This window comes from Akebia trifoliata, chromosome 5 (assembly GCF_017979445.1).
Source record: "Akebia trifoliata isolate Shusen 1 chromosome 5, ASM1797944v1, whole genome shotgun sequence".
NCBI lineage: Eukaryota > Viridiplantae > Streptophyta > Magnoliopsida > Ranunculales > Lardizabalaceae > Akebia > Akebia trifoliata.
The window spans coordinates 5,178,575-5,195,638 of NC_141379.1; the positions used below are offsets into that span (position 1 = coordinate 5,178,575).

The 17,064-nt window shown below is 36.4% G+C and overlaps 1 protein-coding gene across 1 annotated transcript; it reads right to left on the bottom strand.

Moving 5' to 3' along the window:
* Positions 1-1,804: 1,804 nt before the first annotated feature.
* LOC147401189 (glycine-rich protein) lies at positions 1,805-16,854 on the bottom strand. Its single transcript, XM_086442368.1, has 4 exons — positions 16,007-16,854; positions 15,732-15,916; positions 2,692-2,766; positions 1,805-2,592 (listed from the first exon to the last, which is right to left on the bottom strand). The coding sequence occupies exons 1-4, from the start codon at positions 16,683-16,685 to the stop codon at positions 2,185-2,187; spliced, it is 1,347 nt and encodes a 448-aa protein (XP_086298494.1). The 5' UTR covers positions 16,686-16,854; the 3' UTR covers positions 1,805-2,184.
* Between the last annotated feature and the right edge of the window lie 210 nt (positions 16,855-17,064).

A 17,064-nucleotide genomic window follows, 5' to 3' on the forward strand; every position in this document is an offset into this window, starting at 1 on the left:
TGTTTTTTTTTTATTATTATTTTATTTTGGATCGAATTGATTCGAACCAATTTGGACATCGGGTATATTTCAAATCATTGTCAATCCTAGATTTGAAAAGGAAAAAAGAAGTCATTTTCAAGCATTTTGAAGTTGTATGTAAAAAATTAGGGTTTATTCAGATCATCTACACAAGTCGTTACGTCAAGTTTCAAGTCAATATATCCATGTATTTTAGTTGAAATTTTTTGAAAAAGCTAAAACAGATGGATTTTACAGCGTTGAGGTCAACAATTTTTATTTTTGAGTTCAATACTTTTATTGTCGAGGTCATCAATTTTTTTAATTATTGTCAATGTCACCAATTTATTTATTGTCAATGTCGACAATTTTTTTTAAAATTATTTGATGTCGACAATAATTTTTAAAAAATTGTCAACCTCAATATTGTAAATCCACCCGATTTCGTTTTTTTCAAGTTTTTTCAACTAAAATACATGGAAATATTGACTTAAAACTTGACATAACGACTTGTATTCATGTAGATTTCAAACTAAAAGAACCATCATTGATCGATTTTCATCTAAAGATGAAACAAGATAATTGAAAAACCCTAATTTTTTACATACATCTTTAGAATAATTGAAAAAATAGAAGAAAAAAAAATCTCTTGAAAATGACTTCTTTTTTCAAATCATTTTCATCGGAATGAACTCTCCAAAAGTCAATGGAATGGTTATGACAATATCGACATTTCAATCATGAGATTCAAGAATTGTGTTTGAAAAGAGAGATTTACTAAAATGGTGCAAAAGTCAAGGGCTAAATTGTAAGAAAAGTTAGAATAAGGGACTTTCAGGTAATTGTCCCTAATATGTTATATTGGCTAACTTGACAAAATTATCTAAAAAGAGACAATTTTATTTGAAGACGCACACCACGTATTTGAGAGATACCCCTGATTAATGCACGAAGGAGTGATTCCCTTTTGCCGAATCATATATTCGATAAACTATGAATCATTAGGTCATCCTCAACTTGAAATTGATCCTTCTACTCGAATAAACCAACCTTCAAATGCTTATGTGATCAGTAATAAAGAAGAAACTCCCATTTTTTCCCTCTTGGAAGACCATCTTTAAAGATTGGTTGGCTAGCAGGGGCAGGGGCAGAGCCAGGATTTTGCCCATGTGGGGGCAACCAAGAGTAGAAAATTTTTTGTGGGGACAACGGAGAGTGAAAAAAAATTAAAAAAAAAATAGTTGTTGGGGCAAGACAGAAATTTTTTTCTTTGTGAGGGGTAATAGTGGCAGATAAACTTTGGAAATTATTGTGGGGGTGGGGGTGGGGGTGGGGGGGCAAGTGACCCCATTGTAAACCCGCCCCTGCTGGTTATCAACACTGTTGTAGGTCCAACATTGAAATCATTTCAGAGCTTTATCCAGATTCTGTCAACCAACACTTCGAGCTAATAGCGACGTCCATAAAGATCTTTCTAACAAGATTGGATTTGGAACTAATTGTCCTTCCACTTTGTTGGTGTAAACCCATAGAATTTCTCCAAGTAATCAATCACTATTTTGGTAAACTAGATCAAACTCAAGTACTAAGTAGTAAATTTAGAAAGCTTCTTAGAAGATGGTTCATCAGTACACGTAGTCTTGAGAGAACACCCAGCTCACAGACTCAGAGAACCTCACTCATTTGGTGCCGATCCACACCATCCAACCACAAAACAGAAACACTGAATCATCAGAGCTAAGAAAAATGTGACAATTCAATTAGTTAGGCCAAATGGATTACCATAACCATCAAACAAACATCAGGACGGCCAAATGGACAGTCAGAGTCAATGAGTTTGTGGAACTTCTCTAACCTTAAATTATGATTCCAAAACAAATGTTCTCCAAGACGAAATGCAACACTAGGTCAGACATTCATAGAAATCTAAATAGGTTTCTAAACACAACATTTAACATTAGTGCAAACTGCAAAGATATTAAAGGCCTAAATAAAAATTTAAAAAAAAAAGTTGCTAAATATTTTTCAATATGGGTGGGTCCTTATCTTAGTTTGAACTACAGAAGTATCAGGGATTGGAACCAAGGTTTGTTTCAGATGCAAGCCTTTCCTTACCCTTAAAAGCCACTAATCTGACACCCAAAAAGGACTTCAACCCAGGTCACAAACCCCCCCCCCCCCAAATTACTCGACAGTGGCAGGAGTATTGCCACTTTCAGCAGTTGATCCATGATCGCTGTAAGCTTTCCCACCACCAGCACCTCTACCACCCCTACCCCTTGTGTTATAGTAGTTCCTTGGATAATAGTTACCAGGTTGTTCGTAGTATTGGCTGCGGCCATTCTGGTAGCCCCCACCACCACCCCTGCTGCCTCGACCACCACGGCCGTTGGGATAACCCCTTCGGCCACCACCACCACCAACACCTCCACGGCCACCTCCTCTCTGGTTTGGATAAGGTCTTCTCGGAAAGTAATGTTGCTCCCTTGACTCCACATCTCTCTCATTCTGCTCCTCCACCTCATTCTCTTCTTTGTATTGGTCTTGTTGAACTGAAACAGCATCCACAGTATTCAATGCATCTGGATCATCCTGCAAAACGAAAAAATTCCAATTTTCCATACATAAATAAATAAAAAATAAGGGCAAGTGATAAAGAATATTTCCCCTGCTACAAAGACTAAAGATCACCTTGGGGAGATCCTCAACAGGACTTGATTGATCAGCATCACTTTCTTGTCCTTGAAAATTTCCCAATTCTTCATCCTGCCCAAAAACAAGGACCAGTTGGAGAACAATAGAGCATATGTATATATAACATACTACAACATGCACGAAAACCTCTTTTTTTGGCATAAATATTGCTAGACTATTCTCATCCTAAAAAGGATCTGTCAATGAAATGGTTTCTCTTCCAGAAGAAAATGTAGCAAAATATGTGATGATATAATCAATTGATCAATCAATCAACAAAAGCTTGATGATTCTCCTCAAGGGCCTTTACATTATCATTGATAAGATTCAGTATTAGACGAGAAGTACTCATAGGAAAAGCAATTGCATTGATGGTTGAATTGATAGGGATTATCCGTCTGTTAAGGTCTGGCCCGTTTTCAGTATTCTAAGGTATTTATATTTGGAAGGTTTAGGCTAAGGATCTTGACAGGTCACTTCCACTTGCGCATAATTTGTCAATAAATATGTTTGCATTCTCTTATGAATATATGTATGTACATAGTACATACACAACCCGACCATTGAACACAAAATCAAATGGCCATGTTTTATCATAGGGGGGTATCTATAAGCCCCGACCACTGGATTTCTCTTTAATGTCGGGGTCATGTGTTTCTCCAAGAGTCACCCAACCCACAAGATTTAATCCCACCTACCTGTCTTGAGAATAGTTGGTAGTAGAAGTTGCCAATGTGAAATTCACAGAAAAGTTTGTGGGATCGAGGGAAAGCCGTAGTTAAAGACTTGATAGTCATAGGTAATGGGCTATCAATTACTGGATGTAAATTAACGACACCAAAGAGAGACACATAAGGTCAATGATATGCAACAATATATAAGGTCTCCAGTTTATAACTGATGCAGAATGCACAATCTGTGAAGTGAACTAAACTCTATTATAATCCACATGACAGGGAAGACAAAAAATATATAAGAATGGTTCCAAAATGTTTGGCAACCATGAAAGGGAGCTAACTCTCCTGAGAAAACGTGTGGCAAGAAAATTTGTAAACAATTTCACAACCCATTTGCTACTTTGTAACATAACCTCAAATATTTTGATGAACTGAATTAGATGAACCACAATTAAGAAACTGATGAGAGGAAACTTTGGTTAGAAAGCAACTACACTGCCCATAGTTGAAGTGGGGCGATATCTGAAGAAAAAAGGAGTGATAAATGAACACAAATGGAAATGAAAGAAATACCACCACAACCTTACAAGCAAAAAAATGACGAAGGATAAGCATTCAATAGGTGAAGCTTTTAGCTATCAGCTAGTCCACTCGATTTGTGGTCATCAGTCAATATCAGTGTTAGAGATCGCATGCATATGTTGGAGGTGGATACTTTAATTGAACCATAAGCCCTCAAGCTCACATAGTGAATGATTCAGTTCTCCAGTCAAATAATGATGCCCAGACTAAAATCCCAAAACATATTGTGTCGAACCTAATAACCAATAGGTATTAAAAAATTCCCCCTGATCGAGCCTCTGAAATAAAGGATGACGAAAATAATAAATCTAATTTACGTAGATTCCTCCTTTTTCTATTAGGAAGGTAAGCTAGAGCAGCGGAATCCTTCAGATGTGTCCCCGCCTTATAGATGCAATGCCAACAGCCTTCGTCTTGGGTTTGATATAAGTCATGGTCAATTCATCTTGGCTTCACATACTTGTAGCCTCATCTGCACACTACAACATCTAGGCCTTATGTAGGTCCACAGTATTTCTTATTCGAAGAGAAAAGTGATACTCATCTCCACAAAGTCTGTCAAAATTATCCTCAAAGATGTAAATCCCTTCAATGATTGACCTCAACTTCCATTTCATTGAGTCTGACATGCCAATGGGGCCACAGTAAACTTCAAGAACATCCCCCCGTCTCATTTCCAAACACACCACCAACCACATCCAACTGAATGATCTGGGTACAGCAAAACACAACTAGAGCGTGGTGCCATTGACAGAAACATTACAGTTAAAAGAGTCTGGCATAGGTACGTACGCCTTCCACTTTTAAGTGTGCAGGTAATATAGCAGCCAAGCCTAGATTATTTAATGTGCAGTTAACAAAGAAATTAAGTTAAACATTATTCCAATTAGCAAGATGGTTCAGAACCATACTTTCAACACAAGAATCTAATCAACTAGAGAAGTACAAACACAGGCACCAAATTTGACATTATTGAAAAAGTCATGATTAAATCATAATTTTTTTCCTTAACCAAATTAATCGCGAACATCAAGATTAAATTGGAAAAAAATAAAGATCACCTTGATGCACTCGTAAGAGAAGATGACCTTGATGAAGATGAGTGTGACTCTTTTACCGATGAAGCGTCAAAGAATGAGGATGACAATGAATTTGATGATTTTGACTAGTTGATGAATCCTAACTTGGATTCATGATTGTAATATATACATTGAACATTATAAACCTTGAATGTGTCGTGGAACTGTGGTTACTTTTTGTGGCTGTATGGATAATAACAAATTGGGTTTGGTGATTTATTATCCTAGTTAATATGGGATCTAATGATATAATATGAAAATACCACTTATTAGAACAATTGCACAGCTCTCACCCTAGCCCAATTTTCCCCTTTTTTTTTCTCCAAATTTTTCCCTTGCCTACTTCATTCCCAGATTTGGACTTGGTGACTATAAGTCCATCTAGCATACCATACTATTGGAACTCAACAACATGTCTTCAAAAGATTAAAAAATGTCAATACTTCCATATAAGACATATGTAGCATATGGTAGAATCTACAACAGCTCCTTGCCTTCGTCATCAAAGAGACAAAAGTGACGTAGGATAGTAGGGTTTGAAGAGTTGAGGATTGAAAAATGGATGTTTATATATAAGATTTTTGAAAGGATCAATTAAGGATTAGAGACGAAGGTGCCAGCTTGCTAAGTTGGTTCAAGTCTACAAATGTTGATATGACGACCTTGGTGCAAACCCTGCATAACCATTAATAAGAAGAAGAATAAGGGTCTTAGGCGGCAGATATTGAAGGTGTAATGGGGTTGAACGTAAGGGTCAAGTTCAGGGTTTATGGCTCGTTTTTATTTTTATTGTTTATTTATTTTTATTCATTTATTTTTAAATACAAGAAGAATAGGTGTAGAACTTTAAGCAGAATCACACCACTTAAATTTTAAGTGCATAGAGTCACACCACAACGAGTGATGGAATCACACCAACAAAAATAAGGATCTGACAACAAACCAAGCAATTTTTTCTTCGTCCCATTCCCTAAAAGAGAATGCACCATATTGGCTACAACAACCCAACTTGCCACATGGAAAAATAAAAACAAGGAAAACCAGATACTCTTAAATCTAAAAACTTACTAATCAAACAACTAATAGGAATCATAACTATAAAACATGTTGGATACTCCATACAATAAATAAAAATATAGCCTAACAAGACGCTAAGGGGCAACAAGTGCACAAGGAGAAGCATTTAACAAAAAAAAAAAAAAAACTAGAGACCCCAACACACAGCAGAATAAATAAAGCAAAATTATATTTCCTTATATTCTATAAATACAAAATTGTTGAAGAAAATCCATTTAACTCAATGCTCTGTTTATCCAAAAGAATAGACAATCTTTGATTTCAAAGAAAATATCATACTGGTTCTTCTCCATACCTTGGAACACTTCTTGCTCCTTCCAAGTAAGCTAATACATAAAAAAGGACAATATATTCCTAAGAATCATACCTTTCTTGTTAAGAGCATGATTTGTCCAACGACAGAAAAGGTCAAAGTCCAAATAAGGAAGAATCCGGGAGGATAGGGAAAAGCGAGAAATAAAAAAATTCAGGTTCTCCACTTTGTGTGAGTTGAACAAAGTCCTTATAACAGAGCATTGAAGGCAAACAAATGTTGATGAGGTGAAGAACATACACATCCATCTGCTTTTCCCACTTTCATTTCTTCATATGTTTGAATGGGCCATTTGAAGTTTCCTATCCTTGTTATAATACCCTTGAGAGTTGGGTAATGAAAGAAATCTGTTACCCCCTAGTATTCCATAAGATACCAACACACTCCAACCTCCTGAATCCTTTAAGAGTTCCCATTTCATCAATTTCACAACCTGGCAGTCTCCCACATCCAATTCGTGCAACCAGAATCGGAGCTAATTGTTCAATCATTTCATAAATGGGAAGAAAACTATCAGTCCTCTTGGTTACCCTTTTTTATAAAGAAAGGATAAGAATTTTACCATTAAAAAAACGGGTTACAGAAGGTTAGCACAGGAGAAAGAAAAGAAATGATAGATAGGTGACACCTCATTATAAATATCCCAATTAAACCCTTTTTTCAATGAGATGCAGTTATTTCATGTTACAATTTGAAAATAATCAAGAGATATATCGAGTCCAATTACAGTACCAGCTAAAAAAGGCACAATTTATACAATGGACATCTAGATCTAGATGACCTTCAACCAAACGGCACAATTTTGATCTAAAATTACAGTAATTTTCAGCAGTGACACCAAGAAATGCTCCAAATATAGGTTGACAGATAGATCAAAGTGAAGAAAAAACTGCAAACTGGTAAGAGATATCAGAGACAGCTGAAAGAATACAAAAACAACAAGCTCAATTGCAAACATGCTCATTTTAAGTCCTCCAAGTAATCTTGTTTCTTCTTCTTTTCAAAAGGTCAGTAATACAGATACTTGTACTTGTTTAGTATGCTTGTATCATCAATGATGCTAATACTACTGCATGCATAATAATAGGACAATTTTTTCCTATTTCATTCCACATTATTGACTATTTAGTATTTTCTAACCCCTAACAACTTCTTATTCACTTTTTTCAACAAAACTGCAAATGGTATGTTGCAAAAAGTATTTTCTAAGAAGAATACTGAAAATTGCAAAGGCTAAGAATTGATCTACCTCTTGGACGGAAATCTCTATACATGGTCAAATGATCAAGACAACCCGACTCTAAGTAAACTGAACAGGTTTCGGTTTCTGCTGGTTGGGAGGATCACTTCTTGTTGGTTAGGCAGGATGACTAAAAGACCACATATCTTCCGATAACTCTAGAGGTTGTTGAAGAAGGTAATTCTAGGACTAACCAATTTTAATTTGAAAATACATGATTCGAATATGGATATTTCTTTTTAACCGTGTACTTTGAAAGAGATGATATGACCTTAGGCGGATGACATTGAGTCTGAGACAATATGTTTAGAGCAAGGCCAGTGGTTGGAAAGATCCTTCAACAAGGAATAACTTTTTTAAAGGATGTTTTTAAAGAGACATTTCAAATTGTAATGTATGGTCTTAATTAATTCCAATGAGGTGGGAGGTTAGAAGCATTTTAAACCCATTAGCCTTTTGGGCAGTAGTTATAAAACAATTGCAAAATTATTGGCCATAAGGCTTATTATAACGGTTATGGTACATGTTCCTTTTGTTGAGCAAAGGGCATTTGTGGGTGAGAAAATTTTGATCATATCTTAATTAACAATGAATGCATTGGCTCTAGGATAAAAGAAGGCAAGTTGAGGCATGTGTGAAAATTATATTTGAAGAAAGCATAAAATCACGTGAATTGGAGATTTCTCAGAAGATAGCTAATGAAATGCCATCCTTCTCAATTTAATGGGAGTCTGGTAGGATTCTTTAAGAGTTATCACGGCTAGACACAATCAGGTCCTCTATCTCTTTTTGTTAATGGTTGATGTCCTAGGAAAGATGATATCCAGAGCTGTTGGAAATGGAAAACTCGAGAAGTTTAGAGAGAAAGGGCAAACTATGATTCCCATCTCCAATTTCTAGAGAATATGCTAATTTTTGCAAGCGATTCTATAGAGCAATTCAAAAACTTGAGAGGTTTGCTATGGAGTTTTTGGGCTCCCAATAAACCTCAACCAGACCAAGTTCTTCAAGGTGGGCACTAAGGGAAAATATAAAGAGGTTGAAGTAAGTAACATCTTCTAAAGTCGGTAAGCTCCCAACTATTATCTCAACCTTCCATTGAGTGAAAAATTAGATTCAACAGTAATATGGGATTTTGTGATGAAAAAAGTAGATAGCATATAAATATCCTAGTAGGGTAAATATTTATCAAAATGAGGGAAATTGACCTTGATAAAAAGCATATTTCCAACATCCCAATGTATCGCATGTCTTTGTTCTCCATGCCAATGGAAGTAATTAAGGCCATCAAGTAGATGGTTTGTGTGTGTGTGTGTGTGTGTGTGTGTGTGTGTGTGTGTGGAGATATAGTGAGGATTCTCACAAATACCACTTAGTCAAATGGAGAAGGTTGTACCCGAAAAAAGAATGGGGTCTTGGGATCAAAAGGATAAAGGGAATGAATTAGGAATTGTTGTGAAAATGTTATGGATATCTAAGTAAAAAACTTCTAGCCTTTGAGGAGTCTGGAGAATGTTTGGTTGGGATGTATTTTTGTGGGAGAGTGGCTACTCAAAAGCTTATTATAGGAGTAGAGTTTTGACAGAACCATTTGAATTAATAGATTCAAAAGAAATTAAGATATTGTGTTCAATGGAACACACAAAACCAGTTTGAATCAATAGATTCAAGCTTCGAAAAGAAAGAAAAACCAGAAAACTAAATTGAAACAAGAGAAATAACTAAATTTGAAAATTATTGAATGAATATTATCTCAAAATTCGTATGCGAAGCTCCTATATATATAACTTCATCGGAACAACTTAGAATCTTTCTAAAATACTAAAAATTAACATTCATAACCTATTTATAACATAATAGCTTCTTTCTAAACCTATAATAACTCTATTTGGATACTTCTAAGCACTTCAAATTATAGTCTAAATTTTAAAAATAAATTAGAAACTACAAAGAATTGAACTTCTAAAATAACTATGAAATAGAAATTCTACTAGAAATAAAAATATAAATCCTACTAAAACTAGAAAATATAATCTTACTAGAATTAAAAAACTATTAAGACTCTAACTAGGATTGTAGATGTCCTACATTAGGCCCCCGTTCTTGAAGATAACTTGTCCTTGTGTTCGGCACAGATAAAGAAATTCCGCCATCTAGATAGTAAGGAAAAATGTGTATGTCTTACAGTAAGTCCACAAAGTAGACATTATCGCTGATTTGCATGAGGATGCGAAGTAAGCCTATCTTATTGAACTTAGTCTTGTTGTAGGTGTCCGTTAGAAAACGATCCTTGTTAAGGTAGATCATTACAAAATCTCCTTCATACGATTTGAAACGCCCATACTTACGATCGAAGAAAACTTTTACAGTAAACAACCAATTAAGGAAATCGTCGATGTGAAGGCCATTGAATTGTAAGATGTAAAACAACTTTCACTTTGTTGTGCATGAAGGAGTAGGTATTGGCTTTTCCACTATATGTGACATTCTTGTCGTGGAGCCAAGGTCAAAAGTATCTGGCAAGCGCCCATAGGGTCAATGTCACACAAAATCAGATCCTTGTATGCACCTATGATGAATGCATGGTTGCATTATTGAGTGACTTTCTTGCGGTATTCATCAACAACCCAGCCTATTGTATAAGGTTTAAGGTGTGGAGTTGTGGGCAACTTGAGAGCTTCTACCATATGCAACGAGATGATGCTCTCGCTACTCCCACTATCAATGATCAACTAGCACAACTTACCTTGAACTTTGCAAATGGTGTGGAATAAACAATGCCTTGTGGAATGATCAACATGTTGAATGGAAAAAAGGTTGTGAATTACGCAAGAAATACGTTCTCCATCTTCATCATATCCATATGCAGCATAAACCTCAATTTAATCGTCATCTCCAACATTATCAACATCATCACAATGTTCACATTCGACCTCCGCAACTAGGGCTTGTCAATTACGGCACACCCTAGAGGTGTGACCAAGTTTGCTACACTTTAAGCACTTGTTTAGCTTGGGGTGTGCAAAAGAGTTGGTCGGTTTAGGTTTAGGAGGGGGTGACTGATTGTTGTTGGTTTGATTGGGGTAAGAAGGGGTGGAATTACTGTTGTTTTGGGGTTGTGAACGAAGGTCCTGGCTAGTCGGGAGAAGGTTGAAGAGTGTGTAAATGAATCATGTCGGTGTTGATTTTGAGGTAGATAAGTGTCGTAAGAGGGAGGGGCAGATTGAGGGTAATTGGGTCAACGATTATTGTTGTAGGAAGGCTTAGAAAAGGACTTGGGTTTGGTCATGAAAGACTCTACCTTCAGTGCGTTGTTGATAGCGGCATTAAGAGAAGTATACTGGTGAGTAGACAATTTCTTTTGGATATTTCTATTAAGTTTATTTAGAAAACGGCCAATAATTTGGTCTTTATTCTCATGCAACTCATTCCTTGAAAAAAGCCAGGAGAATTCGTCCACATACTCTTCAACACTTTGGGAGCCTTACCTACAATTTTGTAGGTTAATAAAAAATGTTAGGACCCAATCTGGGGGTAAGTACCTTTGCTTAAGCAATTATTTCATGGCTGACCATGATTGCATTGGCCTAAAGCCTGGACATAGTCAATCCCACCAAGACAATGCTGCTCCGATTAGCTTAAAAGCCACAAGTATGACCTTATCCTCTGAAAGTCCCATGTAATCAAAGAGCCTTTCAACATTAGAGATCCAATAAAGGAAATCTTCAATGTGCAAGAATCCATTGAAGCTAGGAATGCCCACCTTAAGCCTATATACAAAAGGCCTCTCTTGGTATCCAGTGTTGCCAGGATGTGAGGGTGGATCATGCATGAACATGTCTTCAGCCTCCTCAAAATCGTGGAAAGACTAATTTGTGGATAGGGGATAATGGCCTTGTCTTGCATTAGGATCAAGATATGAGAGTGGGTGAGTATGGGGAGGGTTAAGGGGAAGTCTATCCTAGTCAAGATAGTGATGTTTAGTTTGTGAGGAGGGGGGGTAGTATAAAGATCCAATTCATCTATGTAATCCACATACTGGGCTATTATGGTCCTTAAAGGATCACTGAAGTTGTTTGATAGATTTTGAAGAGTATTTGGAGGGTTAGGGTTATGAGAAACATGTTGTGGGGGCTAATATGTGGTTGTTGGAGAGTGAAGGGTTTAATTTTGAGGGTGTAGGAGTGGTGTGACATGGCTAGAAGGTTGAAAAAGGTTTAGGCAGTGGTGCAGTTTGGGTAAAACAAATATTCTAGGCAGGATTTTTGGTTTTGAGGGAATTTGGCCTCTAGAAGAGTTTCTAGGGGCTGAATGATGAGGACAATTGAGGGAGGGATAGTGAGAATCCTTGGGTTCTTCATCTCCAAGGGTTTTCTTACCTTTCTCCTTCTCAATAGTGTTGAGAATCATGCCTTAAACAAGAGGACTCCATTTTGATTTTTTCTTTAGACTTCTCGAATTGCATTGCAAATTGGACTTCTTGGACTGCAAATTTGGCTTCAAATTCAGCTTCTAGATAAGATTTTGTGGTAAAATCACCTTCACCAACCATCTTTTGTGGATCGTAGCAAGAGCTCTGAAACCACTTGACGTAGTGAAAGCATGTGAATTATTAGATTTGAAAGGAATTAAGATATTGTGTTCAATGGAATACACATAATTGGAAAAGAAAGAAAAATCAGAAAATTAAATCGAAACAAGAGAAATAACTAAATTTGAAAATTATTGAATGAATATTATCTCAAAATTCGTATGTGAAGCTCTTTATATAGATAGCTTCATCATAACAATTTAGAATCCTTCTAAAATACTAAAAATTAACATTCCTAACCTACTTATAACATAATAGCTTCTTTCTAAACCTATTATAACTTTATTTGGATACTTGTAAGCACTTCTAATTATAATCTAAATACTAAAAACGAATTTTAAAAACAACTAAGAAACTAATAAAGAATCGTACTCCTAAAATAATTATGAAATAGAAATTCTATTAGAACTAAAAATATAAATCCTACTAGAATTAACAAACTACTACGATTCTAACTAGGATTGTGGATGTCCTACATCAAGTTCGGATGAATGTCCTAGAAGAAAGTGGAGTTTAGAATAAACATATGTTTCAAGGGAGGAAGGGAAATCATATAAGATTTTTTTGGGGATAAATTGTTGGAGAGGAAATTCCTCTACAAAGTCTCGCTTCACTCAAATATTTTCTATGTAGAATAAGAAAAACACTATCTAGAGCATGGTTGGAAAAACAACGGAAGACCCATCTTAGGATTTAAGTCTCAAAAGAAACCTGAATAAATTAGAGACCATCATTACTTTGATGAATTGCATTCCTTTCCCTCATCTATGACCAAAGACTGGTGATAAAAAGGAATGGCTCAAGCGTTTAGAACATGTCACTTGCTTCAACCTCCTTATATTTTCCTAGTCGGGCCCAAAACCCCCGTCATCAAAAAGAAAAGAAAAGAAATCCTAGCCATCAAAAAGTTAATTGCTTGAAGAAAAGTCATTGTGAACTTTTGGGGGATGTATAATGAAAATGGAGAAAATAAGATTAAGGAAAACAGAAAGAATGTGTGTCCAGAATCTCAATAGCCATCTCAATTTGGTTTATTTCTTCTTGCTTTTCAACATAGCTTGGCCTCTTCCTGGATTAACTTAGGCTCTCTTTGAAAGTTGGTCTTTTCAAATATTTAACGCTAGAGGTAGAATCTTTCGAAACATATTCCCCTTTTTAGTGTGTGGGGGTATTTGGAGAGAGAGAGAAAGGAATGCTAAGACCTTTGAAGGTAAAGGAGAATAGACTAATCACTATTATCTTGCATGCTAAGGCTGATATACTTTTTTTGGTCTAAAGGGGTCCAAGAATTCAAGGAGTCCACCTTTGCCCATTTCCTTTTTAGATTGGATGTGTCAGCGTTAATTTTGTAACTGATACGTTAGTTGGGGGTTTCAATTGTTCTTTGTGGTTGTTAGCTTTCTCTAGACCATGGTCTCTTTGGTAGGTCACCTCAACCACCATTGAGCCTCATTTGTTGTCTGTATTTTGCTTCCTTTTAAATGAATTTGATTTTACCTATCCAAAAAAAAAGAAATCAGAAATATAAATTAATATTTAAAATGGCCACAACGTATCCAGATATTTGTCTTTGATTTTGGAAGGTAATAACTAATAAGTCAAGTCCCTGCTTCTTGCAAGCCATATCCATGCCCCAATAGAGTACTTCAGGAAAGACTTTTGTGAAGACTAAATTGGCACATAGCTTAACAAAATGGAAGTTAAAGAGTGAATTTGGATGTTGAGTGGAAAAAATCAAGTTCAGGCCTGTCTTTGATTTCTAAACCCATATCAATATCCATATCTGCCCAACTTTGCCGTTGGTCGATGGGATATACTCAACATCTAGGATGTGACAGTATGACAAAGAGAAGCCTTCAGAAAAGAAGCTTGGACCAAGGGATCAAACCCATTATTTCAGTCATATGTATATGAGGGTCGCTTCCCGAATAAAGATATTTTAACAATAATCCGAATAGGGGTTATCAAACTAAGGACCTATGGTAGATTAGCAAAGATGATCACAATTTTCATCATGAACTTCAGGTGATATGGGAAGGGCTCAAGCTAGCTAAGAGGGACTGTTCCAGGGTGAAAGTGGCAGCGGAATCCAAAGTGGCAAATTGGCAACCAATTGTATTACAGGAGCATTTCAAATACCTTGGCAGGAGAGGGATATCACTATCTCTAACTCTCTATTAGGGAGGTTGCCTCCTCTTTTTTGGATGTTTCTTTAGTGTATATCTATAGAGAGACTAACAGAGCAGCTGATAAATTAGCTTGTTAAATCATAAATGAGGGATATAGAAAGCTACACACTACAAAGAGATGGATGAGAGTTTCAGTAGGAACCTCCAAGAGGATAGGGAGGGAAAGATGTACTTAAGAATGTATTTTTTTTTTTCTGGTTGGGGACTGCCTTAACCACCATTATTATTCAAAAAAAAGGGGTCACAAAATTTTCAAAATATTTCCTAGTAACATTGATAGATGCAAATTCAGCATAACTAAATCAGTTAAACTTGTATTTTCTTTTGTTTATTTAAAACTCCCCAAAAGAAAATTATCCACAACCTGCTTTAAGATCACCACATCAATTCCCCAAAAGTGTGTACCTCAAAACAGCTCAAATATAATACACTACCTCAATTACTGACCAAAATTCCCCCAAATTAAAAGGAAAAAAAACACATCATGGAACCTTTTATCAGTCCAAATAAGACTGAATGAGGTGCATAACGCACTAAACTCTTTACATTTCAGATCAAATACATAATTCAGCTAAAGCAGAAAACTTCTCCAGAAAATTGGAATAGCTAAACAAGTTATGCCAATCCTAATACTAAAAGCTGCAATATATATAGATAAGAGATATAGATATATCAGAAAACTTCTCTAGCTAAAATATAATCTTCAATTAGGGGATGGGGGGCAATCTAGTACATTGAATAGCTATAAAAGTTATGCTAAAGCTGCTAAAAATATCAATTCTAAGAACAACTTTTGAACTGTTGATATTGAGGCATAAAAATGAATTGTCAACAGAAAATGAACCAAGGATCATACTTTCAGTGGTAACAGAGCACAAAGATATCAAGCATTTCACCACGTCCTTTACACCATGAAACTATTTAGACACCAATTCTTCAATGCAGACATGGTAGGGAAAAAAAGAGGAAAAGAAAACAAAAGTACATCCATATAGAGGACATTTCAAGATGCATTCATACCTAATAGAGCACATACGAACATAATAGAAAGATATGAAGACCAGGAAAAATAAAAACATAAACTTGTCGTTGAATTAGACAAGTAAATTCATCCTATCTCACTGTTATTAGGTGTGCAATCTTGAAAACCCATGTCACTCAACCAATGCTCCGCTCACATGTTGTAAAGTCGATAATTATGTCAATGCCCGAAATAAAACTTTCTAAAACTTATAATAAAATACCCAGATCATAAAATCCTAGAAACGAAAAATATAAACAAGATTCACCTTCTGCTGGTAAAGCATAAATGTGCCTTCGGTCTGAACAGGCACCGAGGTGTTGTGCACAGGTACCTGACAAGGCCCATACTTCTCGGCTGCTGCTGCCACTTCAACTGGAGCTTTCATTTCAGGTGTCGTGGTGAAATAATCCGAAGCCAGAATCTTGTTGAGCCGCTCTCTCAATCCCGCATCTGCAAACACTCGAAGGATCAATGAAACAAACCTAATCCCACAAATTAGAAAATTTTGGAAAATAAATAATCAAAGAATGAGTCCAATACAAGTAACACTCGCTCCAGCTTCAATGGGTTGATCCGAATTTGCGAGCCAGAGTTTAGCGTGCTCTACGCAGCTCTGTAAAGCGTTCTTGTGAGATTGACTCGAATGAACAGGCCGAGAAATCACGAGTCCTCCCAACGTAGAAATCAAATCCAAATCTTTCTCTCCTAGAAGATCTGTTGCATCGTCGGTCACGTAGTCGTAGGTCAAGCAACAGCCACGCTCGTGCGTCCTAGTTAGCATCGTAGAGGTGAAATCACTCTGAGGTTTCACATCAAATAGGCTCCCAAAGTAGAGAAGATTCAGAAGATCCTCTACAGTAGAGGAATCAAAACTATTTTTCTCCGATTCTCGATCTCGTTCTTCGTCCTCCTTGTTTTCTTTGATGGTTTCGACATCTGAAGGAGGAGGATTTGACGAGATCTGGAGAAGTTGATGAGCGAGATTGAGTTCTTCTTGAACCGCAACAGATAAGGGTTGGCGAAGCTTTTCGTATTCATCGATGAGAGTTAAAAGAGCCGGTTTGGATCGAAGGGTTTCTTCTTGTTCTTTGTTGATGGGTTTTCCTTGAGAGATTCCTTCCTCCATTTGAACGATTCGATTGTATTTTTTGCGGAGACCTCGAAGACGCTTGTTCATTAAGTTGAGGACTGGTCCGTCTGTGGCTTCTGAGGCCGCCATTGTTGTTCTGGTTTATCTTCTTCGAGCTTCTGAGACTAATTACTCGATTGTTGGTGGCGGCGCTACTGGTGGTGGTGGAGATGATGATGTGGTGGAAGACAAGGGTTTTATGAGGTTTTGCCCTTTTTTAGAGTTTTTATTTTTTTCACTTATAGGGGTGGGAGGAGATGAAGAGGGGGGAGAATGGATATATGAAGAGAGCTGCTATTCGCACATCAATTTTTACTTATAACACATTAATCCATAAGTAAACAAACTTGGATTCAGAGGATTGGTGTCTAATAAGTAAAAAAAAAATTGGTGTGACAATAAAATTTCTCAGCTGAAAGTGGATTGAGATCAACGGTTAGAAATAACTAATCATTCTGATTGATCATTT